Genomic DNA, 27,686 nt, shown 5'->3' with positions numbered 1-27,686 from the left:
AATTACAGTGACAGAGACTTGAATCCACATCAAGAAACTTTTACCGAATCAGGAGTGTGATTAAGTGTAAAGGTGACACAAAGATTTTTTTCCCCCACCGTTGTGTGACCCCTCTAGCTTTAAGAAGACGTGGGGCTGTGGTGCTGTGAAGACAGAGAAGGAGATTGCTGCCTATAATGTGATCCGTGAAGAGCATCGTCGGCTGGGGTCCATGTCCTTTGGAGAGATAAGTGTCCTAGGTCTCTTCATTTTGCTGGTGGTGATGTGGTTCACAAGGGACCCAGGCTTTGTTGGCGGCTGGGCGACAGATATCTTCAACTCCGAAGCAGAGTTTGTATAAAATAATACACTTTATCTTCACTCATACATTAATCTAGTTTAGGAGTATTAATTATTTGCTTTGAGGACACTTTCATATATCTAAGTTTGTTCATTCTCTCATCACTCCACTTCTCAGGTATGTGACAGATGCCACAGTGGCAATCTTCATAGCCGTCCTTCTCTTTGTTCTGCCCTCTAAACCCCCACAATTCTGCTCCTGGAGGACTCAAAGTTTTGACACAGGTGAGCTGGCAGAATTATGGAAGAATGTAGATTACATCTCATACAGTTATATACAAGTTTTGAGAGCTGGAGACTGTGCAATGATGCAATACTTACATTGAATTTATTGGATGTGTAGCACCCCATCAGATTGCTGGCCCAACTTCACCTCTGCTCACCTGGAAAGTTGCCCAAAAGAAGTTACCATGGGGCATTGTGCTTCTTCTTGGCGGAGGTTTTGCTCTGGCCAAGGGCAGTGAAGTAAGTGGCAGTGAAATCGGGCCAAAAGCTTAAACACAATATGGCAAGACTAATAATATCTCAGGAGGGGGAAGTGCGGTGGTGGCTTCATTGTTGGCTGTGTTTAAAGTTCATGAAATGAAACTCTTTTTATACTATTTAATGTCAAGATTTTTTTTTTCATTCAATGTATTTACATTCTTTAATTACCTCTCTGTATAGCATTTTTATTGTTGGTGGTGGAGTCCGCCTTTCACACACTGGATTCAAATAGCTTTCCTATGCACAAGGGATTCACAAGAAACAGCACAGCATGTAATCCAGCGTTACCTTTGAAAAGAAATCAAAATCAGCCTCATTGTTTGCATCTTATTTTTCTAATGCCGTATCATTTAGTTACAGCTTGGCAAACCGAACATTTCCTACTGCTGCTAGATCAAACATTCCCCTCAATGTGTTGCTTTTGTTGTATTTATTTTGCATATTTATGCTGCAAATACACCTGAGTAAGATTTCAGAGGACGCTGTCCTTTATGATGCACAAAGCTGAATTAGAGTAAACTCAAAGTAAATGAGTAAACGTTGACTCAGCTGTATAGATAAATACTGTTTTCATTTCCAGAAAAGACTCTAACCCTGTATATGTTTATGTCATATATATCTAGCCTGGTCCTACCAGACTCTCGTACATTTCAATTGAGCGGAAGTACGTAGGAGGGCGGAGCCAAGCTAATATATATCTATCTCTCTTTAGGAATCAGGACTCTCAAAGTGGATGGGAGATCAAATGACTCCCCTGCAAAACATCCCTCCCTGGGCAATTGCTATCATCTTATGCCTGCTGATTGCTACCTTCACAGAGTGCACCAGTAATGTGGCCACTGCAACGCTCTTCCTACCTGTCTTAGCCTCAATGGTAAGTTCTCGGAGAGAGACAGAGAAAGTATAATGTGTGAACAAAGCAGAAGCAGAGACAGGATCTCAGACTGCAGGAGACAGATCATTATGTTTGGCAGCTGTGGTTCAGTAAGGTGAAGTGCTACATAGTGTAATTTCTTTTGAACTGATTTCCCCAATTGGAGTCCAGCATTGAAATTATTCTCAGTGGGAGCCGGCCTATTTTCCCCTGTTTGGTTACCCATCGATTTGGTCATTCAGGCTGAATGTGTTTGGTCCCCTTCCCCGGGCCCCTCCTACCATTTATAACCTGCCAAACACACCAATTCAGCCCAGCGCCTTGTAATGCTGCCCACCCCGCTGCTGCTAAAGAATGGCATCACTGTGCCCGCTAGTCGAGCACTCCAGAGAACGCCAAGGCTGGGTTGCGAAAGACAATGCCAAGCAGGGGTATTCAGATAGATATTTATTGAGTGTGAAGCAAAGTGGGTGCACAGGGGTGTCCAACGCTTGTGTGAAAATAGAGATAGGAAGAAAAGAGAGAAAGAAAAGAGCATCTGAACAGTCATATGCAGCTGAAAGTGAGGAGATGAAACCGCAATGGCTTGTGGTATGTCACTTTATGTCATCCTGTCAAGAGAATCTTTCTTATTTGATTTAAACACAAACCATCAGACAAGACAAAACACTGTCATCGTGGTGACCTGATGTGCAGCCTATAGTTTAAAGAAGACTAACCATAAACTAAGTTTTTTCACCCCTTGTTTATTTTGAGAACCAGAAATTGCTGTGCACTTGTAAGCTACTGTGCTGCAGGATATGTAATTCAGACGCAAATTCCACAGAGTAAAGTTTTCTGCATCTCAGTAGTCTGCCATTATCGCTACATATGTAGAGCGCTTTTCATTTCAGATATCATGACTCAGCCCAGCGCTTGCAGGAATTACATCTTAATTACACCCACCTAATGAGAGTTCTCACTCTGCACAGAATTGCACACTTTTCACTCTGACATATGAGTCAGTGATTATGGTTGCAGATGGAGGATTGGTGGATTTTGTGATGAAGGCTCTGTTCATCCCTGTCTCTGACTGTTGAAGCTTTCTGTGTGATTATTGCAGTCTCAGTCCATTGGAATCAATCCACTGTACGTCATGGTGCCTTGTACTCTGAGTGCCTCTTTTGCCTTCATGCTGCCTGTTGCTACGCCTCCAAACGCTATAGTCTTCTCTTATGGATACCTCAAGGTTGCTGACATGGTGAGTATGGCAGCGGTTGGTTGTGTTTGTTCAGTAAATTACATGTTGAACATGCAAAGTTGTCACTTTAGGGCCACTGTTATACTGTAAGGATAGCTGAGCTTCTGTGTTCATAGTCACTTGCAGTTGTGATCTGAAACGGTTAAAAGAATAACTACTTTGGGATATCTGCTTATTTGCTTTCTTGCCAAGAGTCAGCTGAGATGATCAATAACTTCTCAAGATGTGAAAATTTGAGCATTCTATGTTGCTGTGCCCCAAACAGCCAATGTACTGGCTGTCTATGTTATGTTACATAATGCTTAAAACAGAGGCACCAACTAGAGGGCTGCATTGGGATTGGGTCCCGCCAACGCAAATCTCGCGGGAGCGGGCAGTTTTAACTTTGCTGCGGGCGGCTAAAAAAAACACTGCGGGGTCGGGATGCAACCTGGAACCCCCCACGCCAGCAGAAACCATAGATATACATATATACTGACTGAGTATATACTGTGTAGGCCATCTATGAGCAGACACCAGCGTGTCTGAGCCTCCCAGGACGGGGGAGCTCCGAGCCAAGGCTCCGTCCACCGTCCGCTCGCTCCCTTATCCTCGGCTCCTTTCTCCCCCTCTCTCCCTCATCCTCGGCTCCTTCCTCCCCCTCTCTCCCTCTCCTCTCTCCCTCATCCTCGGCCCCTTCCTCCCCCTCTCTCCCTATCCTTCTGCTCCTTCCTCCCCGTCTAACAGCAGCAAGCACCTGCCTTCTTTGCCTTCATCTTCTCCCCATTAACCTATAAAATGACGTGTTTTCTCATGCGGGACGGGAGAAGACACAACGTCAATGCGTTGGGCGGGAGTGTAACACACATGTTGCGGGTGCGGGCGGTAATGGTCAGAAATTCGCCGGGAGCGGGCGGGAGCGGGATGAAGAAAACAGTCCCGTGCAGGGCTCTAGCACCAACTATGTGTATGAGAGTGTGCCTGTGTGTTTGTGTCGCAGCTCATGCTTTGACTGATCGCTTTGACTGATCGATGAACACACTAGGGACTTTTTGGTTATTTCCATCTGGTCTCCCTCCTTTTTTCTCTCATTAGTATGTGTCTGTAAAGCAGATTCATAAGCCCTAGAATAAGCAAATTTCTTGTTCAAGCTGAAACAATGTCAACTCGCGAGGACACGTCTCGTCCATTTGTGATGTCTAATCAAGCCTCTTTTGACTTTATGCAATCACTTTGCTTTCTGTCCAAACACACCTTTATGTCGTTATGGTAAATATGGATTAGTTTAACTTACTTCACTTGTGAGAATAAGAAATAGTCTAGCACATAAGTTCCTGATTTTTTATAGTATACAGATACTTGATGAGATATAGCATGTTAGTGAGGTTTAGAGGTGCTGGTAGGTGGATTCTGTCACCTTTACACAAAGCAAGCTGTTTCCCCCTGCTTCCAGTCTTAATGCTAAGCTATGCTAACCAGCTGCTGGCTGTAGTTTCATTTTTAACGGAAAGACATGAGAGTGGTATCAATCTTCTCATCTAATTCTCAGCAAGAAAGCAAACAAGCATATTTCCCAAAATGTCCAACTATTGCTTTAATACCACTACGTATTCTTCTTCTCCATCAGGCCAGGACAGGAATAGTCATGAACATCATTGGCATCCTTTGTATTACACTGGCCATCAACAGCTGGGGCAAGGCCATGTTTGACCTGGACTCCTTCCCCGCCTGGGCCAACGTCACTGGGGTGTGAGCCTGGTTCTGCCATAGAAGATCCACGCACACCCTGCCCTCTGTATCCACAGGTGCTAGACAAAGACCTCTGGTCAGAGCGACAGCACATGACCACACAGTGGACCGCATGCGTCCGATTGCTGTTAGAATACAATGCCCTCAAGGCTTGTTTTCTTTGACACCTGAGTCTTGCTTGTGAAAGAAAGTGGTGCTGAATATGATTGGGAATGGAAGAAGAGTGGTTGAAGAATGCATTTAAAACCTTTTTTTTCATTTATGTTGTATCAAAATGAAGTTACACTTTAAAGAAAGACCCCTTACGCTCACACACATCACATAAATCCTACTGTCAGTATTTATATTCTCACATAGAGAGATTTTATAATCCTTCTATGCAGCCAATTCTAGAAACACTGTTCAACTATCTTTTTTATCACAAGAAATGGAAGGGCTATTCATAAGGTGAAAGTTATTAGAAATGTTTTACATAGTCACATGTAGTCACATCTAAATAGCAATAAGCCATATGGTATAATATAAGAACGTAACTTTGCACATTTACGCTAGTACTGCAATTAAGTACAATTTTGAGGTACTTTATTTAAGGATTTACATTTTTTGCCGCTTCTGCTTTTACTTTACTACATTTCAGAGGGAAATATTGTCCTTTCTTACTCTACTAAATTTATCTTACAGCTTTAGTTACTCACTAGTACCTATCAATATTAAGATAATATGAAATAGATTAAAGTACATACAAATGAGCCCCATCTCAACCAGATACAACATTAAAATTTCACTTATGTGTCAATACATCATAATAATCCAATAACATTACATTTACTATAACACTGACAAGGGCAATCCAGCTGCCTAATGAATAATTTGATTTTTTTTTTTTTGGGTCAAAATCTGTACTTTTCCTTAAGTAAAATATTGAATGCAAGACTGATCGACTATTTTTACATTGTGGGGTTGCTACTTCTACTAGTACTAGTTTACTAAGTTAAAAAAAGTCTTCCGCTACTGCTATCAAGCAGTGAATGTTTTGCAAGCACATCTCTCTAAATAGATAATAGGTAACAAGCGCTGTTGGTTAGGTTTGCCATTTTGGTATTTATAGATAATGGGCTAATATGTACAGTATAGCCGAGACTTGACAATAAGTAAACATGTACTTTTGACCATCAGGATGTATGGTGGTTTGTCATGGTTCCAGCATCAGCTGAACTTTGAAATGTGTCATCACTACAATGCAACGAAACCTATATGTGCCTTGTACAAACACACTGACCTATTGTACTGTAAACACATTTTCAATATTTTGATCGATACAGTATGTGCTGGCATTGTGAAATGTCTCACTGCAATAATGAATTCTGTCTTAATTGCAATGAAGTGTTTTTCACGAAGCGATGCATAATTTTTTTTCTCTTCAATTTCAAGACTTTTGTACTGGAAATTATGAATTAAGTATTTTCTCTGCCTAAGTGGCCAATGGGCTGAAGTAAACAATATGGCATTGGTTTGTGACAAACTATTAAAATAAAAGACATGAGTTTCAATATAGTGAGTTTTGATGTTTCTTTCCTGTTACATTGCTTCTACAAACGTGGTTTAATAACACTGGACGAGCAAAACGTACTAATTCATTCGTTTTCAATACACAGTGTAATTTAACGATCAAGGCATGATATAGTCACACAATATTTTTCAATTCTACAAAAACACTTGATTTAAAATGTAAGCTACTAATTTCACAGCAAGCTCTTAACAGTGTTCACTAATGGCTTTTAAACAAGTAAGAGGCTTTAATAAAGCAGGTGGAAATAATGCTCAGTCTTAGCTGTAAGAAGTGCATTGTCATCCCATAGTGTCATCCAAAACAAAATAATCCCACTTTCATCACCAGTCGGCTCTTTCTCGACTTTACATGACAATTATCTGTGTTTTAAAGTGCACACATTTCTCTGCCACTTGCTTAGTGACCTCTTGTCTCGTGCGTAAAGCTGATATAATCCTGTAAACACAGTGTGCAAAGCCACAGTAATCTTGGACTAAAAGGCCACACCTAATGTACGTAAGCAGGAGCTCTGTGTCATTGTCCTGTTGCCGAGACACTGCGTGAGTCAAGGGTCAAGGCAGTCATATTGTCCAGTGTTGTCTTGCGTCATAAACATTATGAGCTCAAAGAAGATATTTCACATGTCTCCATTTAAAGACCTCAGAGCACTTTATTACAACCCTATCCCAAAGGGGATCTATCACCATGATGAGAACGATGTTTTACAGCAAGACAAAAGATCATCCATCATATGGCTCAACATATTTGGCAGCACCAAACCATGTCGGTGGTATCGTGTGACAGAGGAAAACATGTTACACTTCAGCAAACGTAGCAGGGAGAAATAAATGAAAGGATCACAACAACGCTTTGACCTCAGTTCTGTTGGACAATTAAAAGACGGTTAGACGGTTTGAAAGTGACTAATAAGCGGTTGGGTGCATGAAGCAGTTCAGATCACTATGATCTTGGCTCCCACTGGGGGGAACAAGCTTATGTAATTACAGTGCATTTCTCTCCCTTTGCTGCCTCTCAGCCACCCACTCATCATTCAATTGAAACACATCCTCACGTATCATAGCCTCCATTATTGGCTATATATACATGTAAGGCTTTAGTAGAGAAACTGAACGTGCTAGTTGCTCTTTTTGCTGGGGTTTCATGCACACACAAGACCTCGGGTAACCCCAAAAACACATTCCTATTAACTTGCTAGGCCTACTTGTTGCAGAGTAAGCAAGTAGAAAGATTAATAAGTTACTACCATACTGTTGTTTGGGATTCAATATCATTTTCCAGGCACACAAGAGGTCAAAAAGCATGTTTTGTGACTCGTCCACCTGTTGCATTTCAGAGTATTTTGTGGATGGGAAGGCTCTTTAAACCACATTGGCCTTCCACCTTTTCTCTATCAGTTACACATGAGGACAATATGTAGCCTGTTTGATAAAATCGATCCTTCCTGGCACATAAAGACTTGTGTGTAGAGATGGTTTCAGTTAGCAACGTATCCAATTTAGCTGTGGACAAGAGCCAGGCTAAAAGCTTAAAGACTCAGAGAAATACAGAGGGTCTTTCTTTGAACTTTTTAGGCCAAAGTACATTCATACAGACCACGCTGGCTAAACTAATAGCGCCTTTACAATCATCTAGTAAAAATTTAGTTTTAGAATCCTCATTATTTCTGTTGATATTGTGCTTACATGGTGCGTATTCCTGAATTAATTTGTTTAGTCAAATTACTGTAAAACAGCAAAAACATGGAGCCATATCATATTCCAGCATAGGAAGGAATACTAGGAGTTGTGTCTTAAAAGGGCCTGTCTCATTTTTAGCTGGGGCCCCTTAGCAGGTTAATCTGGCCATGCATATCAAATACTTTTCATGCTTATATCATTCATTGACCAGTCAGGACGCCTGTAGATTGGTGGCCCTGCCATCGAAGAGGACTGCTGTCATTACATAATCTTGCAGTCGCTTCATGTTTAGTGGTTTACTGATTCTTGCCAGGAAATGCACCCAGAACCCTTCACCTTAGCGAACATTCTCATTCTCACACAAGACTTGTTTTGCAAATACCACACATGTGCTCCAAAACAAGGTGAAGGATGACTCATTGGACTATTTGACCACAGTTCATGTGTTCTTTTCACCGCTTTACTCCCAAAAATGGCATTTTTTTGGTGTAATAAGAGGCTAAAGCAGTGCAACCCTACAATTGTGTCCCTCTCTCTGAAGTTCTCAATAGACTGTTTTGATGAAACTGCCTGCTCAACTGTGCCACGACATGAGATTTACAGTCAGCTGATTCAAAGTTTCCTCTCTGTTTTTCCTCTTGCATGTCAAAACAAAGCACATTTTGGTGACCAAATAGCTTGTGCCTCCATCCCAAATTGTCTCAATGTGATGTCTTTGCTTCAGACCTACAGGAACAGCCTGATGCTGAGATTGTTTGATGTAACAATCTGAGCAGTTTTTCCTCTAAAAGTCTGTTGCAGGTCTTTGTGATGGTGTTCATGCCCTGGTGGCCAGAATAAATAACCAGCCACCACATGACTTCTTGTCACATGTTACATAATTAATTGTTACATAATTTGTTATTGAGATTACACCTGTATGAATCCAACCTCCTTCAACATACTTTGTTTCCATAAATTTACATTACCTGAGTAAGTTGGTGGATAAAGATTTGGACTTGTACTTATCGTACATAAGAGAGTTCTAAAAACCTTAAAAAATAATATTTTAAAGATTCAAAATAACATTTACATGTATTCATTTGGCAGTGGCTTATTCTACTTTACAGTTGATCTCCCCTTAACTAGCCTGATTCCAAACCCCCCTGAAATTAGACTTAATGGCATAGGAGTATTGTATTCATTGGATTCTACTTTTTGAGACGACACCTTAATTTCTGACTGCTAATATAATTAAACGACTCAGGGAGGCAGGAAAACAACCTTGTTCTCAATACCACTTATTTCTCAATTTACGGGTACATTAAGGGACTACTGATCATTGCAAAAAGTAATTGAATTTGTCTATAATTAAAGAAATTAACTTTACACAAAGATGTTGTATTGTTAACTGAAGTACAATGTCAGGTAATCATGTAGGGGCTATTTAATAGACCTTTTTTTATATGGGTCTAATAATGACTCATTGTTAACCTTGTAAATCATTAACAAAGGGTATACAAATCATGAATTACTTAATAATAAATTTAACTTTAAAAAAAGTTATTTAAGCTATGACATTTTTAATGAATAATTACGCTAACTAATCATTTAATAATAATGTCATAAAAACAATGAATTAATCAAATATAATGATATTTACAGAAACATGACATGTATTAGTGTAGATCAACATCTCTTCAGTATAAAGGTTAAGTGTTTAATAATTGATGTTATTTCCTTTGTAATGTAAATATAAAGATCTTGAAATGCACTAATATACAGTATGATATGTGTTGCATAATGGCTCCATCTGGTGGTACAATGAAGCACTAACGACAATGTCTCAGGACTAAAGGGATTATTGAATGTATGATCCAGTTTCATCGTTGTGTGGGATGAACGGCAGAGATTTCTATGGACCCATTTTAAAGAAAAATAGTGTAAATAATAAATAATGTTAGAATAAAAAATATTGCTCAAAATGTATCTCAAGGACAGGCAAATTCAAGTCATTGTCATTATACTTGCATTCAGTAAATAGTCATTTCAAGATAGTATACAGCCTGCTAAAAGCATCCCATTACAATACAAAATAAATAGGCTAAATGCAGCTCAATTTCAGATTCTAAAACATTTAATACATTTTTCTGGGTTTTGTTTGTTTTGTTTTGAGGCAGTAGGCTACTTTGGTTTCACTGTTCTCTTAGTAGGCCTATTTCCATTTTATTCTCTGCTTTTTCAGCAGTGTCTCCTGATCTATGCCGCATGATCAAGCGTGATCAAATGTGGCTGCGTTGTCTTTGACTAATGACCCGATCAAACAAAGGAAGGTAGCCTACTCGCGGTCTTGGCGAAGCTGAAAGTTCATCGATCTGTTGTCAGGTTTGAGCTTGGATATTGAATGGTCCAGAAACCACATGTTATGGTTTGAGGCCGCTAAACGACTCACAGGAAGTGAATAATAATGTCACTGACTTTCACGTGACTCATATGAGTTTACAACATAAGACAGGTTTACAACAGCTTGCATCATTGCACACTGACAGAGAATCTCTCCCAGCCACACACAGCGGTGAATAGAGCAGTAACTGTACTTACTGAATCATGGCGAGCAGCACACAGAGTGCCCCTCTTTCTTCATGGAGTGAATGTTTGCTATTAAAGCGGATCCGCATGTTGGTACCTGTTGGTTTCAAGACAGAAATAAAAGAGTTGTCTAAACTGGCCGGACCAGTGGTGAGTAGCCTGTATTTAAATGTACTGTCAGTGTCCAATCATTGCTGATCAAAATAATGATCGAAATGAAACAATAATACTTTTTTAAATGTTTTTTATTGGACTGTTATTAATTAAGCTTGTACCATTTAGTGTACATGCCAAGTTGAAGTACAACAAATAGGCCCACACTACTAATTTCCGTTTTAGCCTATTATATTATTATGATCAATATCTTACCAGCTAGTTTTTCTCATCAGATGCTTGCCCAGCTCATGGTGTATGCAGTGGGTTTTGTCAGTACTGTTTTCTGTGGCCATCTGGGGAGGACAGAGCTGGCAGGGGTGGCTTTGGCCATATCAGTAAGTGCAGGATAGTACTGTTCTTACAGTATAAGTTAAACCAATAAAATGACAGAACATAATCCACTAATGTTTGTCTTATACCCTCAGGTTATTAATGTGACAGGCATATCTATTGGTGCTGGTTTGGCTTCAGCCTGTGATACTCTGATTTCTCAGGTATGAGCCTGTCATATAACTATGTATATATGTACATGTGTGTATGTTTGCGGGTGTACACATGCATGTGTATATATGTGGGCAGGGATAAGTGTATTGCATATTGATGTGATTTTACATATATTCTTGTAATGGAATGTCTGTGATAAAATGGGTATGTATTGTGGGTCTAGTGTTGACCCCAGGAAGAGTAGCTGACTGCTACGGCATCAGCTAAAGGGGATCCTTTTAACAAACAATAAACAATATACTATTTTTCATAAGGTATAAAAAAGTATTGAAAAACATAAGACAATACTTTCTGGTTTTAGACCTTTGGGGGCGGTAACCTCCTGAAAGTTGGGGTCATTCTGCAGCGGGCGATCTTCATTTTGTTACTGACGTGTTTCCCCTGTTGGGCGATCCTCGTTAACACTGAGTCCATTCTGTTGGCTGTCAGACAGGAGCCAGAGGTGGCCAGGTAAGCTGTGTCAAAAGTCAGGTCTTCTTCTGCTTAATCAGTGTATTTATACTTAAAATAAGGTGTCTTTTTGTAGTTGATATTGATGAGAAATCGCTCTCTAGGTTGTCTCAGATGTACGTGAATATCTTTATGCCAGCACTTCCTGTGAGTATTTCAAACCTCTCAGTATGCACTTTGCCTAGTCACAGTGCATGCTGGGATAGGGTGCTCTGAGTAGGAATAAGCAGTTCCACAAACAAAAAGTGATATATTGATGTCTGTTGTGTTCAAAAGTAATTTTCTTTGTTGTTCTGTCTAGGCTACATTCATGTATTCATTAGAAACAAGATATCTGCAAAACCAGGTGAGTCCATTATTATTCAGCATCAAGTCAATCTCTGATGAGCTGAAATAAAGACGGGACAGGTTCATTATATGAAATATGTTATGTATCCTGTAGTTTGCTTCCTTCTATCCACCAAAGGATAAAAGTTCAGTAAAATGTAGGGCTGTCAGCATTAAAGTGTTAATCGCAATGCGATTAAGGGCCATGCATAACGCGTCATTTTTTTTTAATCGCATGCCGCCATTTATTCATTTATTTTACACTTCACTCGGCTTCGCGTCATGCCTAACAACGCCCCCCCCCCGTTCTAAAATCACTAGAATCTAGCTAGGCTACTATTTTGACCCTTTGCTGCACCTTTACTTAACATCAAGCTGCCACTTCCTCGTAACACATCCTGCTGCTGCAGGCTGCAGCATGATGGAGAAACACAGCAGCAATAACTCTGAATGGAGCTTTTGATTTTCCAAAACTCCCGGACGGCTCAGTAGACAGGTTGAAAGCCATATGCACATTGTGTAAAGCCGAATTAAAATATCACCGAAGCACGTCATGCTTGAGCTACCACCTACGGAGCTAAGCATAGTAGTACAGTTAACGTGACTCAGGTTGATGCTAGCGGGCCCAGGCAAAGCACTATTTTGGAGAGTGCTACTTGCCGACCTGTGGATGAAACCAAATCCCCAAAAATGACTACAGCTCTTGCGAAATGGGTGGCAACTAACTGCAGACCTGTCAGCATCGTAGAGGACTCGGGTCTTAAAGACGTACTACGGTTGGCATGTTCTTAATTGTGCAATAATGACAGATTCACAAATTTATTTTTGTTTACAGTAAATAATAAACAAATACAAATCTTAAAATGAAGTTCATAAAGCAACTTTCTTTGCATTCATTTGATTCCCAATCAAGATCCACTGGTAAGAATTGCTTTCCATTGTTAATATGTACTTAAAAACAGTTCTGAAATGCAAAATAATAGAATTTTAATCATGTGATAAAACATGCGGTCAAAAAATTAATCGTTTGCCAGCCCTAGTAAAATGATATCTGTCATACTTCTATTTGTTTGGTTTCAGTGTCGCTCCAGATCTGCATAATGATGTGACATTAGAGATTAGTTCTGTCCGAATTCAGACTGCAATAAGGTCAGGACATCTGGAACTTTTCATGTCAAAGACCCTAAAATGAATGTGTATGAAACCAAAAACCTCCAATTGGACCAAATGTTTTGATTTGTGTTTGTTCGTTAGGTAAACCAATTAGTGTGCAAAACACATGCGCATCTTTCTTGTCCAGGTACTGAGTAACTGTACAGTAAATTCTGCATCCCAAGGACTCAACAGCACGATAGAATGGTCCCTTTATATTTTTATTTTATTTTATTATATTTAGAAAAAAAGTATAAAGGCTCTTTACCAGGTTCAGAGGTATCTATTAAATCATACGTCTTCTGTCTGTTGATGCGAGGGTAGTCTGGATCGACGAATTTACCGGATAGTTCGACGCTCCCGGAAGTTCTGCCGGATGTTCCTCACCTTTACATTTCAGGGAATGATTGTAAAGATTTACAAAGAATATATTTACGGCATTTCCTCTCTAACTGGGACGTTTAGGGAACTATTGGCGGGGATTTTCTATGGACAAAATACACACGGAGATACACTGGTAAGAGCTAATTTATATAGCTCACATTACTGTATTGTGTTCATTTAATATTGTATGTGGCGTTTTCTTTTGCAAGGTGCAAATGTTCCATAAAAACAATTTCCCTCCCGAGGCTATATTACACAGCCACCATCTTTGTGATCGGAGCTTAGCGCCGCCCAAGATGATTGTGATTGGTTTGAAGAAATGCAAACAACCCAGAGTTTTTTTGTGTATGTGTGGAGGGGCCAGACCTTCCTCCACAGCACTGTGGAGGAAGGTCTGGCAGTGCGAGACGAGTGAGAGGGTGACAGTGGTGGAAAACCCATAAGAAGCTCCTGTAGTCATCTTTGGGTTCTCACTGTTTCTAATAAGAATAATATGTGGCTCTTCTCTTTTAGGGCATCATATGGCCGGTGGTAATCACAGGTGTTGTGGTCAATCTTCTTAATGCACTCATTAACTACATCTTCCTTAATGTATTAAATCTGGGAGTAGCGTGAGTATTGCTTATTGACTCTTTCAGTAACATCACTATTGCTCACAGCATCTATAACAAAGTACTCTTTATAGAGGTTCTGCTGTTGCCAACACCATTTCCCAGTTCTCCATGGCTGGAATTCTTTATGGTTATATCATGTGGAAAGGTCTTCATAAGGCCACCTGGGGAGGTGAGTACAACATTTGCATCTACCCTGCATTCAATCTGAGGCTCTAAGTTTTCCCTCAAGCAGGTGTTAATGAGCTATGTCAGTGATGAAGAAAGCTCAGAATGGGCGGACTGTGGTTTTAATAATGCAGTTTGAGGAGATTAAAGTTTTGTATTAACACATGCATAAGTATAATTCAGTATGTAGTGCTCTCACTACTTATTTCTAGTAATGCTGTCAGAAGCTATGTCGTTGGAAAACAAACATCTAGTTAATTGTCTTTAAGGCGTTTTAAGAAAACTTAATACCCATCTTTATCGTCAAGGCATCTTTAAATCTGATTCTTGAGACAAAGACACTGACCTAATCTGACCATATTTCATACGTTTTAGTAATAGAATGATTTGTTGATTGATTCAGGCTGGTCTAAAGAGTGCCTGCAGGACTGGGGCTCGTACATCCACTTGGCCATCCCCAGCATGGCCATGATGTGTGTTGAGTGGTGGACGTATGAGATTGGAGGCTTTCTGGCAGGTAAAGTCACAGGCCACGTTGTGGTTTCAAAGCATGTGTGTGAAGTAAAGTTGGTCTGAAATGTAACTGCTGTGTGCCATTGGCAGGTCTAATAAGTGAGGTGGAGCTCGGAGCTCAATCAATTGTATACGAACTGGCAAATGTTGCATACATGGTAATCTTTCCTCCACCAAATGCTGAATGTACATTAGATTGTTATTGTGTGAAAGGAATCCAACAGCATGTTAATGTACTATTTTTGTTTTTAGTTTCCTTTGGGTTTCAGTATAGCAGGCAATATAAGAGTTGGAAATGCCTTGGGAGCTGGAGACACAAAGCAGGCCAAGAGCTCTGCTAAACTTACAATGTTATGTGCAGGTTAGTTTGCTCTGAAACACTATTTCTATGTAATACGTTAATGCCTTATCAAAATGACATGTACTATTTGAAGTTAATATACTAAGAGAATAATTGTTATATAATGAAACACAATTAGAGCAGGAGTAGCTTTGAGCTTAAAGAACCAGAGAGTTCTTGAACTGCTCCAGCAGAGCTACTCATTAGCCAACAGTAGGAGACTGTGGCTGTCCTACATGTTACATAAGTCACTGGGTTTACAGAAAAGTAATTCATCACCTTTTGAATGGTGCAACTGATGGGAAATTAAGTCTGTTACTCTTCACGACAGGGTCAATCTCTGTATGTTTGTCAGTTCTCATTGGGAGCCTGAAGGACCATATCTCTTATGTTTTTACATATGATGAGTGAGTATATAACGCATTTTTGCAACCACAACTCATTACCTTTGTACAAAACGCTGTGTGTGTGTGTGTGTGTGTGTGTGTGATTGTGTGTTTGTGTGGTGTGTGTTTGTGTGTGTTATACAGAGTCAGTGTCAAGACTGGGAGAGATAACCAGTCTCTTCAATGACCTTTCACCATTATTTATTGCCTACCCAGAAAAACTGTTTTTACATATTCTTTTAAATATTAACTTGAGTTAGGCGTTATGCTCAGCAATTTACTGATTAATCTATGGTCAGTGATACTAGGATGATACAACATGTCACAGTGCTTAAATATGACACACAAATCTCACGATAATGTCATTTTTCACCAACATTGTACATTTTGAATCTGTCTTCTCTCAGACAAATCAGGCAAAGGGTTGCTGATGTTATAGCTTTATATGCTCCATTCGTCCTCCTAGATGCAATTTCAGTAAGTATATCTGAAATTCACATCCAAACAAGATCTCATGATGCACCCATTTACATGTACTATCACATTTGCAACACATATGCTATGCTTTTTTTTCAAGTCTAACCACATCGTTATTCTGTTTGCGTGACTAGGCGGCCTCGGGAGGCATTATAAAAGGAGCAGGTAAACAGAAGGTTGGGGCTGTTTGCAACATTTTGGGATATTATGGTGTGGGTTTTCCCATTGGAGTGTCACTGATGTTTGCAGCCAAATTAGGAATCAAGGGTAAGATTTACAACATGTTGTTTAGCCTTCAGCTGTTTTTCTGCCCCATTGCTGCCTAACTGGTCATTTTTAAGTTGTGTTCCCAGTGTCTTTTTGTATTTAGAGATCCACCTACTCTTTGAGCTAAAGATGTATTAAAGTTCTTTATTTCCCTGAGGTCTGTGGATAGGCTTGTTTACCTGTGCGTCTCTGCAGTGCACATTCCTGATTTTCTATCTGGTAAGAATGAACTGGAAGAAAGCTACAGACGAGGTTAGTATTCATAGGTTAATCTTCCCATTCTTAATGGCCTAAGGCTACTTCTTTATGAATAAATGTTCACACATTGTTTTTCTTCCAGGCTCAAATCAGAGCTGGAGTGTGTGGGAGCTCCACAGACCCAAGTAAGCCTTTAAAGCATTTTATATTGCTAAAGGAAAAAAAACATCTATCCTATTCAGAAATGATAAATTCTTCCCCAGGAGCCAGTTTAGACTATAGGAAATGTTGCGTAATGGTGGTACACTGATATTGCTTAAAGTGTTGCATGAAGCACATTTTAAGTCTGTGCAACAGCTCAGTGCTGTCCATCTGTCTACTGTTTTTTGTTGTATTTATTCATTGATTCATTGTTTAAACTAGAAATCATAGTGAAAATATTTAGTTTACTATGATATTAAAAAGAGAAAAGCAGCTAAATGTCACATTTAAGAAGCTGCAATGCGCAGATGTTTTGGCATTTGTGCTTGATCAAATACTTTAAACGATTACTCGATTGTCACAACAGTTGGCAATTCAATCGATTAATGAATCATTTGTTTCAGCGCTAATTAGATCACTAATCAGCAGCTAGCTGGCTAGAAGCTGAATTTACCTCAGATTCCTACATATTAAATATATTTTATTTGTTTTAGCCATACTGCTGTCGTCTCTGAGGTAGTCACAGGAACATTGAGTAACTAACAAAAACATTCATTCTTGCTAACAATCATTAACATAAGCTGTGTAGTTGATATGAGCAAGCTAAGTTCCGGTTTCACTTTGGCTTTATTAATGCATAAAATGGAAAATAAACCCACAGAAAATGTTAGGAATGGAATAAATATAGTACAATGTGAATAAATTATGTTTTGACAAACATGTCAGATAGAAGTTTGTAATTCTAGCAATTTCAGTGTTCAGTGAAAAAACATTACAGTCACATTTGTATATCCAGGTCCCCAGGGAGATGATCCAGAGAACTTTCAGGAAGAAACCGACACCATGGACCTGGTTGACACTGATGCAGGACCAGCAGTTCAAACAGTGGTGGTGGAGCACTCTCACAGGACTCTGGTTCTGCGTAGAGGCCTTGCTCTGGCTGTCATGCTATTCATCCTGGCTGCTGGAATCATTATAAACCTGCTGATCACTAACTTGGGGACATGAGCATGAGCAGCAGTTATTGCATTCAGTGAAGCAACTCCTTAGGCACCAGTGCACAATATGAAGCAGATGTTTGCATAGCAGTATGTCAAAGCAGGACCTGCAGAAGAAAGGCAAAGGTGCAGATGGACAGAAAATACACCCAAGCACAGAAAGGGAAACAGTGTATGATCATTGAATTAATCTCATTAATATTACTCTCAAACCATTAATTCGTGAGAGTTTCATAGCCAATCTGCCAGTTTTCGGCTTTCAGCCCAGTCTGTCAAAGAGAATGAGTCGAATTAAAGACAACCTTTGTATTTAATACATTAAACAGAAGCGTTGTGGTTATCTTGGATTCTTAATGTCAAACTGACTCTTCATTTGAGATCAGCACAGTGGTAAAAATCTGATCAGGAGTATATGTCGTATTGATCCAGTCCAAAGTAAAGTTGGCCTCTGAAGGCAGGGTTTCTGGCAAGGGCACAAGGAGGTGCACACTTGCTCCCACAGCCAGAAGTGCAACTGCTGCAAACATAGTGAGGCCTCGCCTGAGGATCAGCTGGGTAGTGGAGAGACGACAACCCTTCAGCTGCTGGACAACATGTCCCCACTGTGTCTCCATCTTCCCATCATGGCGCTCAGCTCTCACAGACACGTAGCCTTCAACTGACTTGGAGGGAAAAGTATTATATTACTTTATTTTATTAACAGCCATGGTAAAACTATGAAGGAAAATTGTCAAATATTTTGTTGAACTCAAATGTCCACATATCAAATGACATGTAGCCTTCCACTGCCTTGAAGGAAGAGGTATTATATTATAAAACTTATTTTTTTTAAGTTGTATGGAAAGCAAGTAGTGTCAAACTTAATTGTCAATTGATAACAAAAAATAAGCTATGAAACAAATTTCAGATGAACTGTTACTAATGTTAAGCAGGCCACTTACGTTCCCATTACTCGCTGTCTGGTCAGCAGTGTTGTTATACACAGCGTCTGACAGGGTAGCTGTGCCTAATAATGTCATAGGCGTGTTGATCTGTGCTCGGCTTACAGCCTGCAAACAAACACAAACAAAAGTTAAACCAACTTCCAATGTCTCATACTCTTACATGCAACAAATAGTTCTTGGAAGCACAATTTGTCTCAGTAAATCCAAATTCTGAGGCCATGTTTACCTCCTCTGTCATTCTCTCCCAGTTCAGATTGAAGATGACAATGATGTAGAAGGTGGATTGTAAAATGACACAAACGAGCAATCCCAGCCAAAAACCTGTGGAGAAAAGACAAATTAGTTGGTTAAGTGCACAGCAGGCATCACTCAAAAATTGGAAATGAAAAATTAAACGTCACTTTGTGTTATAACCTAAAATTCTCAGTTTTGCAACAAACGTTAAAGTAACGCTCAGTGAAAGTCCTATGCAGTAGTATCCAATGAAATTGGCCACAACTGGTATCTTCTGTTTGCCCGTGCCCAAGAAGATGCCTGTGCACACACACTACGATAGAAAGAGACACATCTCTAATTATTAGCACTCTCACTTCATTGACCAGCATGTGCTAACTTCTGGATAGTTATTTGACTTATTCAACATGCTTTTGACATCATAATGCAAATATATTTGCTGTGCTAACAAGAAAAAAACAGTAAGACTCACCACAAGAGCATCAAAGAACTGAAGGAAACAGTGAGCATTCATCAAGTGTGAGACCAGACCTATGATCTTCCTGAAATAAGGTTTTTATAATTAACATCTATTTTTCTAGGCCAAATCTTTGTATGTAGCAATAGCACTTTAACAACCTTAAATCAAGTTACAGGCAAATCAATCAAATCAAAGATACAGTTAATCAAGAAAAATGGGAGTGTTGCTGTAGAGACTCACTCATCAGAGGTGAAGATGAAGCCAATCACTGATTTAGTAGCACCAGCACAGTACCTTCAACAACTGCAATGCTACCTGGAAGAGAGGGGCTGTGAACATTTTGAAGAAATCAAATATTGATATGTTAATATAAGCTAAAACAAAAGAACATGTATATAACTGACCTGCAAGCGCTAATGACATCTTGCTGGTGAGGATCGCCTTGGCAGTGTCTCCTGCACCGAGAGCATTACCCACTCGGGCACATGCTGCAGCTTGAATACCAAGAGGGAACTATAGAATCATCATTTTTTAGAAAAAGTATTAAAACGAGTTGGCTTCTGAGAGTGTTCAGAAGTAAACTGACTCAAGGTGAACAAACTAGTTCAATAATGTCTAGGTAAAGTTTTTAAAATGAGAATATAACACTCTTGTAGTTAGTACCATGTATGTTATTAAAGCCACCATCATCATAGCATGTTGGGCTGCCAGCTCATCTTCACTCAGCATTCCTGATCATCAGCGACAAAGAAGAAAGTCATGAGTCAAAGTTTGTATCTGGTTTGTGCAAATCAAATGTCTTACCAATATCTAAAAATTGGATTACCAGCAACAAATCCACCAAACTCATAAACCCACCACTCAAAGCACTTCATTAATGTACTGGGAATGGCTAGTTTCATGTAGGAGCCCCACTCCTGCAGTGATTCTACAGACCAGCCTGCATGAGGAGAGATAAACTTATTTATGTAGTATAAAAAAAATGGAGGCTGAGCAGAGTGATGCATGAGATCATACGAAGCCCCTAAAGGGACAATTTTTGTTCTCCTGTGTGGTGAAATTTCCAGAAACACCATAATGTGGTAGGATGAGACAAGGGAAAGCTTAGACATCATCAGGTCATTCATAGGTCACAGGTCAGGGGACGAGAATATTCGTCAGTATGTTCGTATGCCAGTCTCTAATAACCAAACCTCTTCAGGTATAAATATGTTTGTGTCTCTACAGACTTAGGGAATCTAGGCAGCTTCATGATAAGGGAATATTTTGTTTCAGGACTGTCATACTTCCCAGCATACTTCCCAGAGAGAGAGATATGCTGAACTAGGTTTTAGGTAAGCATCTTTTTTTGGCGCTATCAAGATCTTGATAAACCTGACAGCTTGGGTGAGAGAATTATGCATCTGGGAAAAGACAGACCTGGGCATCAGGGCGGGGCTATAAGGGGGGCATGGGGTGCCAATGAAATATGATTGCCTCCCCTGCCTTAAATCTCCTCGATCGAGATCAATAAATGCTTATGTATAAGTCATCAAAGTCTCTCGAACCTTCATATATCCAAAAGTCAAGTTTTTCCTTAACATCCTGTGCACTAGAAACTTTCTCGTTAGCACCAGAAAGTAGGACAAAAAAATCCCCATGTCCCTTCAGGGGCTCCGTAAGATCATAAGGTCACCACAAATAACTAAATATAACTGTCCCTCACCTCCCCATGTTTTTACATGGAGCTTCTTCCACCAAATGTAAGCAAACAGAAAAGTGCAGATGTAAATCTGAGACAGAGTGTTGGCTGCTGCAGATCCGCTGTAAGACATGCACACAGACATTTTGATATATCAGTGTGTGATATAGTTTCAGTCAGATTCAGAAAACGTGTGAGTACACTTACCTAACACCCAGATCCAGCCAGTAAAGAAAGATGTAATTTGTCATCATGTTTGCTATGTTTGCCATGGCAGCAGTGTACATCTGTGGCAGTATTATACCCTGAGTACACAAACGAGGTAATGTAATTACCACTACCACTTGAAAAATTCCATTAGATTTACAACATTTTTATACACTGAAATTGGATGATACAGAATGGGACCAACACAGAGAATTGGTCTTGGGTTTAGGACAGCAATGTACCTGGTTCTGCAGGTAAGACACCTGGAGATGTTGTAGAAACATTGCCTTCAGAGAAAGATTATTGTAATAGAGTATTTATTAAGCAGCTTATTGAGCAAAAAAACAAAATATAACAGAAAATGTTTACGACTCACTGGTACTGCAGGAAGGAAGCCTGTTATATACAGCTGGGCTATTCTGAAATCAAGACCAAAGGGACATGTGGAAGATTTCATATTTAATAAGAAACCTTTAATTTAAAGCTGCATTGCATGAACATTTACTAAATAAAAATTGAACCAAATGACTGTATACGTAACGGGAATTTGCTTGTAGGAAGAACCCACAGGGAATTGTCAACTGATTGCAGCTTTATAGCTTTTTATAGCCTTTTTTAGTGCATTGTTCTGGTTTTACACCCCTCATGTTTACTGCACTGTCTTATTGCTCTTGTCAACCTTGTACTCTCCTGTGGCAGCAGAAAACTCACTGTCCTCTACTCCAGGCGTCTTCAATGTTTTTTAGGTTAAGTACCCCTAGCTGAATGAGAGACAGAGCAGGGACCCCCTACTTATATTGTAAAATTGAGTTAAAAATAAAAGCCATCCTATAATATTTTTGTATGGTGGCCTAAGGCCTTTACTCACGGCGTTTTATGGTGCATACAATACTAAGCCATTGAAATAATGTTTAACATATTCATATATATGTATATGTTTTAATGTTAAACATACATGTGGCACAGGGAATACTTAACTGTATGTAACTAGATGGCTACCTTAGTGGCTAGCTTACCTATAGGCCAGTAAGCCTATCATCAATGTTGTGTGTGTTTTCACCCTCACAAATAGGCTGGTTTATATTTGCTAATAACATGTATGATTCATGTTAATGTATATTTTCAGACATTTTTTTCATCAACTTTCTGAAGAATTATCAAACAGTTTGGTGGCCACCCTGCAGTAACTCTGAGGACCCCTGGGGGTCCCTGACCCCCTGTTGAAGATGTTTGCTCTATTAGCCTAGAATCAACCGGCAGAACAGGCTAACAACGTTAATGAGTAAGTGCTGAAGTCAAATATCTGGCAAGCTAAATACTCAAAGATTTCTTTAAGGAGTTGGTTAAATCAAATGAATATTGGATTCATAATCAGTCTCTGACCTGAAACATACAACTGATGGGATAATACTGTGGCTCTGTGTCTGCTACAATTGTTTGCTTACAAGTTAGCCCTGTAATCAACTTTTTTAAAGGGCAACTATTATATAGCATTTTCAGGATTACAGTATACTTGCATTTTGTGTTTCTACTAGAACATGTTTACATGCTTTAATGTTAAAAAAAAAAACTTTATTTTTCTCATACTGCCTATGACTGCTGCACCTGTATTTACCCTCTGTATGAGACGCTTTGTTGGAGCGCCAGCTATAGGCTAGTAGCTATTAGCGGTAGCTAGTATGGATGTATTAAGAGAACGATAATACCATAATTAGCTATATGCCTACATAACGTTACTACAGACATAGCTAGTGATTACATCGCCTTGGTTCTCTCTTATGATCCATCCGAGGGCTGTATGCTGTAAAGCTTGTAACGTGAATGAGAGATGAAGCCATGGATGAGCTCTGTTCACGGAACTGCAGGCTAACCGTAATAGCTAGCGCTAGCTAGTAGCTAGTAGCACGACATAATGATTAAATCTCCTTGGTTGTCTAAATACATCCATCGTTTATTTAGATAAGCATGTAAACGATCAGGAACAACGAAAACGTTTAACATTAGTGAATATTTTAGACAATAAAACCGCGAGTTTGCCACTTGTAAGAGACACGAGAGAGGAGCTCATGAACGAGCATGTTGCTACCGGTTGCAACCAAAGTGTTGCTGGTGCGCATGTCCATCGTGACATCATGGGCCAGTCAACGCGGAAGAGCCGAGCTCCATGTTTGTTTTATGCGCTTTTGAGCACTCTCATTGGAATGTACAGGGCTTCCCGCCGAACGCTGTATCCAGTTCTCTTAACACATCCATGGTTTCACTAGCTAGTTGAAGCTGGAGTTACTGCAACGCAGGATATAGCAGGACTTTGTACCATGAAAAATTACCAATAAAGGCTTCTAAACCAAATACTACACAACCAGACATGTCCCAGCAGTGAAGTGACCGGAATTTGAGGAGAAATGACCAGCATTGGCCAAGATTACAGCTATGTCGCGGTAGCATGTAGTTACTTATTCGTTAGCAGTATGCTAACATTATATTGTAGTGGAACGAAGCAGCACTTTACCGTCAAAAATCACAGATAAAGGCTTCTAAACCAAGCACCACCCAATCGGACACGTTTTAGCAGTAATGTGACCCGGAATTTGGGAGAATTTAAAAACACTGGCAGCTAAGATGACATATTTTACTGTCCTGTTACTGCCATGTTAACATTGTCGCACCGCAGTGGCTTTTAAAAAAAAAAACACTCCAGTCCTGCCTACTTGGAGCAGATGACCAATCAGAGAAGGCCAGCTTAGAGTTGCGTAAGACTTAGTAGAGTAGAAAAAACTGTTGAAACCGGAGCGTTCAGAATAGTTGGAAATCTGAATGTTTTAGCTCACAGGGATTTGTCTAAAACACGTTTACCTCCTTATTTTGGCCACGTTTAACATGAAAATCCAACATTATAACATTGTACACTACCGGTCAAAAGTTTGGGGTCACTTAGAAATTTCCATTCCACTCCATTACAGACACAATACCAGCTGATCTGAGTGGGTGGCTGATCTTTAATGCAATATCTACATTGCCCATTATCAGCAACCATTCATCCAATGTTCCAAAGGCACATTCTGTTTACTAATCTGATATCATTTTAAAAGGCTAACTGAGAAAACATTGCAATTATGTACATAATGTAATCTGAAAACTGCTGCCCTGGTTAAAAAAACAATGCAACTGATCTCAGCTGGTATTCTGTCTGGAATGGAGTGGAAAGGAAATTTCTAAATTTTCTAAGTGACCCCAAACTTTTGACCGGTAGTGTAGATGAGACAGAAAACACAGAAAAGCATAATATGTCCCCTTTAAGGCAATAAGAGTTGTTGTTGAGTTATTTTGCCTCTTTGTGACCAAAATTCAATAATGGAGCTTCAAAGACACATTTTATATATAGGCTATTATTAAATGCAGGCACAGCATTTTGTCAAAACCTTTAATATGAAGGTACATTAAATAATTAAAATTACTGGAGCACAATTGGTGCACTGGAGTGAATAGGTGGGGACCAGATTTGATTGTAATGCAAAGATGGTGTTTGGCAAAGTAGAGAGGATGGGGCCTCAAGTTTTCAAGTGACATTTGGTGCTGTTAGTTACCTGGCCACCTCAGGGTCCTGGCCCAGACATAACAGGACAGCCTGGGCATTAATGAGCAGAGCCCAGCAAGGCAGACAGAACAACAGCAGGATGATGATGCCCTGCTGAAGGATCACTCCCACCCACAGCAGGTTCTTACCACCAAATGTCTGCACATCGTAATTCACATTTTAGAAAGCAGGGTATTAATAAACAGGAGGGGTCATTGAATAATTCCAATGTATTATATCGTGGTTTTCAAACCTGAGACACCAAAGTATCGCATGCCAGTGCCAGACCATATCCTGTAGCTGCAGTGGTAATATTAATGGTCTGAAAAGAAAATGAAACATACTTGAATGAGTCTGATGTACACTTGAGGACTCTGATGTAAGCAATATTTATATTACACAAGAGTAAATTTACTTAATCTTGATATAATCATCAGACCTGTGAGACAATTGTAAAATCTATCTTGCTAACGTTATAATTTTCTTCCTTGAAAATATATGTAATTTTCAGCATAAAGATGACCACTTACAGCAGAAGCTAATCCATAGCCAGCCATAACTTCATTTCCCAGACGCCCACAGAACATTGTAACCACAAATGGAAGCAGATAATTGAGGATTCGAGAGAGCAGCTAGAAAGACAAACATGGACAATTGTGCAGTTGATACAGCTACCAGCGAACAGATGATACATTGTAAATTACAGTAAACACAAGTTACAATTAATTATAATGGCTCTCTCTGCAAATGAGCTATCACACTGTTATGACTTTGTCAGGTTGCAGCCACTGTTAAGACACTCTTTGAAACCTGGCAAGCACTGCTTCAAGTTAACTGATTTCTGCTTCTAAAACTCAGACACGAAAGTCTCTTTACCAGACATCTTAACCTTTTCTTTGGCAAAGAAAAACTGTCATCAATCTTCTGTTGTATAGATCAGGTTTTCAACACAGCTCTAATCTACACAGCTCCTGACAGACAGAGCATGATGTGTAAACATGTGTAAACTTACCAGAGGCCCTGTCATCTTCAGGATGTGGTACAGTTCCTCTCTGTGGGCCAGGGGAACCCTGTGGCGCACCCACCTGCAGCAGAAAAGCTTTTCACTGAACCCCTCCATGTCTGCCTTTGCTGGAGTGTCTGTCTTTTCTCTCATGGTCTTGTCTTAGTTGCTGTTCAGGAGGTTGGAAAGGACAGAAATGTTTGCTGTGGTCACAGCTGACCTGGAATTAAGCCAAGGCCAGCTGAAACAACAAACTTTGTGAAAACATGAGGGGTGTAAAAAAAAAAAACGACAGATGGATGATTAAAAGCAAGAATGTTCTCCTGGTCAATAATTCAATGAATAGATTTTCTTTCACTCCAAAGGCAAATCATTTACAAAATGGCAGACCAGACTATGGACATGGATGGAGACGATTTAATAATTCATCCCTTTTACATATTTTGGACTTCTACCGTCTAAAATCGAATTTATTGGCGAGAAATAGTAACAGAAATAAAGTCTGGGTTTAGATATTGATGATTGTTTCAGTACAATGATGCAATAAGGTAATTTAATTAATTTTTGTAAAGAGTCAAAGAGCCTCCAACAAAATTGGAGTAGATAGCGGTTGTAAAATACATTTATGGAGTATTGGACAAAATAGTGACATGAACATGAATATAGTAGAATAAAGAAGAATTTTGGTCCACCCAGCCCTTTTTGTATATGATTTACCTTGCCCTGGGTCATACTACAACACCAATGCTCTCTTTTACATTTGGTGGCTATAAAGAGTTGTAATAAACTTGAAGTGGCCTTAGCGGGCAGGATTTTCATTTAGTCATCGACATGTACATCGAAAATTGGGAAAGCAACCCTTAACAAACAGTAAACCCGCCCGTATTTTGTATGAACTTGTTTATAACTCCCGGTAACCTGGGACCTTGGACCTAAACGCAGACAAAATAATAGTTTATTGTCGAAGCAAGGCTAAATGTTGGTTTACAGACAGGTGCAGGTGGACATTCAGTAATTAAATGGAGAAGATACATAAGCTAACAGGCAAGGGTTAAAACCAAGGGAGACTTACAGGTTCTACAGGATTACAGGAGGCTCCAAAGCAAATGACAAGAAGCAACAAAGCAACTTTGACAAACTGGTAGTGGCAAACAGTATTGAGTGGAAAAGGGCTGATTATTTATTTATCTTGCTCTAGATTCAATTCAAACTAGAACTGCAAGTAGTTATGACGGGGCCCAAGCCACCCACGCCAGTCGCCCCCGACGCCCCAGGGAGCGCGCGAAAGCGGAACCCGAAGCCAGGCGCGGGGAGGCAAACATCAGTAAATATTGAGAAGTGTGAGCTGCAAGGTCTGTGGGACATTCCCATTGCAAATATGTCATTAACATTGAGTAAAAGGGCCAAAACTCGTCTACGTCGATTATAGCGCCCCCTAATGACCGATCTTCGCCAAATTAGGTACAGAGCCTCAGAGCAGCATACCGAACGAGCACCACAAGGTTTGTGTTGATTGCATTTACTGTGGCAGAGATATTGCAATTGCAAATTTCCCATTTAAATGCATTGAATTATTGGCAAAATTCCTTGAGTAACTTTTGGTCACGTCCATCTGGAGATACTACCTACCAGGTTTCGTGCTGATCTGTCACACAGCCTAGGACAAGTTCGAAAAAGTTGGTTTTGCGCATTCCGCGATATTGCGAAAAAACTTTTGAGCAGAAATGGGCATGGCCTATATCATGTGATTCAGCTTGATTCAAGGAAGACATGGATGTAAAGTTTTCTAATGTGCGATGTGGAATGTGGGAGTTAAAGGCAACAAAAACATTATAGCGCCACCTAGTGGTCCACATGTGTAATTTTTGGTAGGTGTGGTCCATGACCCATTGTCCATCTACCCTGTAAATTTTAAGTTGTTCACGTTAGTGTAAGTAGTAAATTTAGACTTGGGTCCCATAGGCCACGCC

At 39.8% G+C, this 27,686-nt stretch overlaps 2 protein-coding genes and 1 pseudogene across 2 annotated transcripts in view; 2 read left to right on the top strand and 1 right to left on the bottom strand.

The window, feature by feature from the left end:
• The window catches only part of LOC116048320 (solute carrier family 13 member 5), an 8,592-nt gene extending 2,371 nt beyond the window's left edge, over positions 1-6,221 (top strand). The window contains exons 7-12 of the mRNA XM_036001352.1: positions 118-330; positions 458-564; positions 683-804; positions 1,538-1,699; positions 2,802-2,939; positions 4,546-6,221. Of these exons, the coding sequence (XP_035857245.1) occupies positions 118-330; positions 458-564; positions 683-804; positions 1,538-1,699; positions 2,802-2,939; positions 4,546-4,671 (868 nt within the window). The 3' untranslated portion in view covers positions 4,672-6,221. The remainder of the gene's footprint in view (positions 1-117; positions 331-457; positions 565-682; positions 805-1,537; positions 1,700-2,801; positions 2,940-4,545) is intronic.
• A 4,176-nt stretch (positions 6,222-10,397) lies between these two features.
• Positions 10,398-17,668, top strand: LOC116048323 (multidrug and toxin extrusion protein 1-like). The gene is made up of 17 exons (XM_031297350.2): positions 10,398-10,631; positions 10,871-10,972; positions 11,063-11,131; positions 11,443-11,591; positions 11,696-11,738; positions 11,893-11,937; positions 13,968-14,065; positions 14,140-14,237; positions 14,637-14,750; positions 14,837-14,904; positions 14,999-15,107; positions 15,418-15,493; positions 15,880-15,949; positions 16,084-16,216; positions 16,374-16,468; positions 16,557-16,599; positions 17,412-17,668. The coding sequence occupies exons 1-17, from the start codon at positions 10,500-10,502 to the stop codon at positions 17,621-17,623; spliced, it is 1,656 nt and encodes a 551-aa protein (XP_031153210.1). The 5' UTR covers positions 10,398-10,499; the 3' UTR covers positions 17,624-17,668.
• Positions 17,353-26,220, bottom strand: LOC116048321 (annotated as a pseudogene).
• Positions 26,221-27,686: the final 1,466 nt, after the last annotated feature.

This window comes from Sander lucioperca, chromosome 5 (assembly GCF_008315115.2).
Source record: "Sander lucioperca isolate FBNREF2018 chromosome 5, SLUC_FBN_1.2, whole genome shotgun sequence".
NCBI lineage: Eukaryota > Metazoa > Chordata > Actinopteri > Perciformes > Percidae > Sander > Sander lucioperca.
The sequence above is the reverse complement of the archived record's forward strand: the minus strand, read 5'-3'. Positions and strand labels throughout refer to the sequence as shown.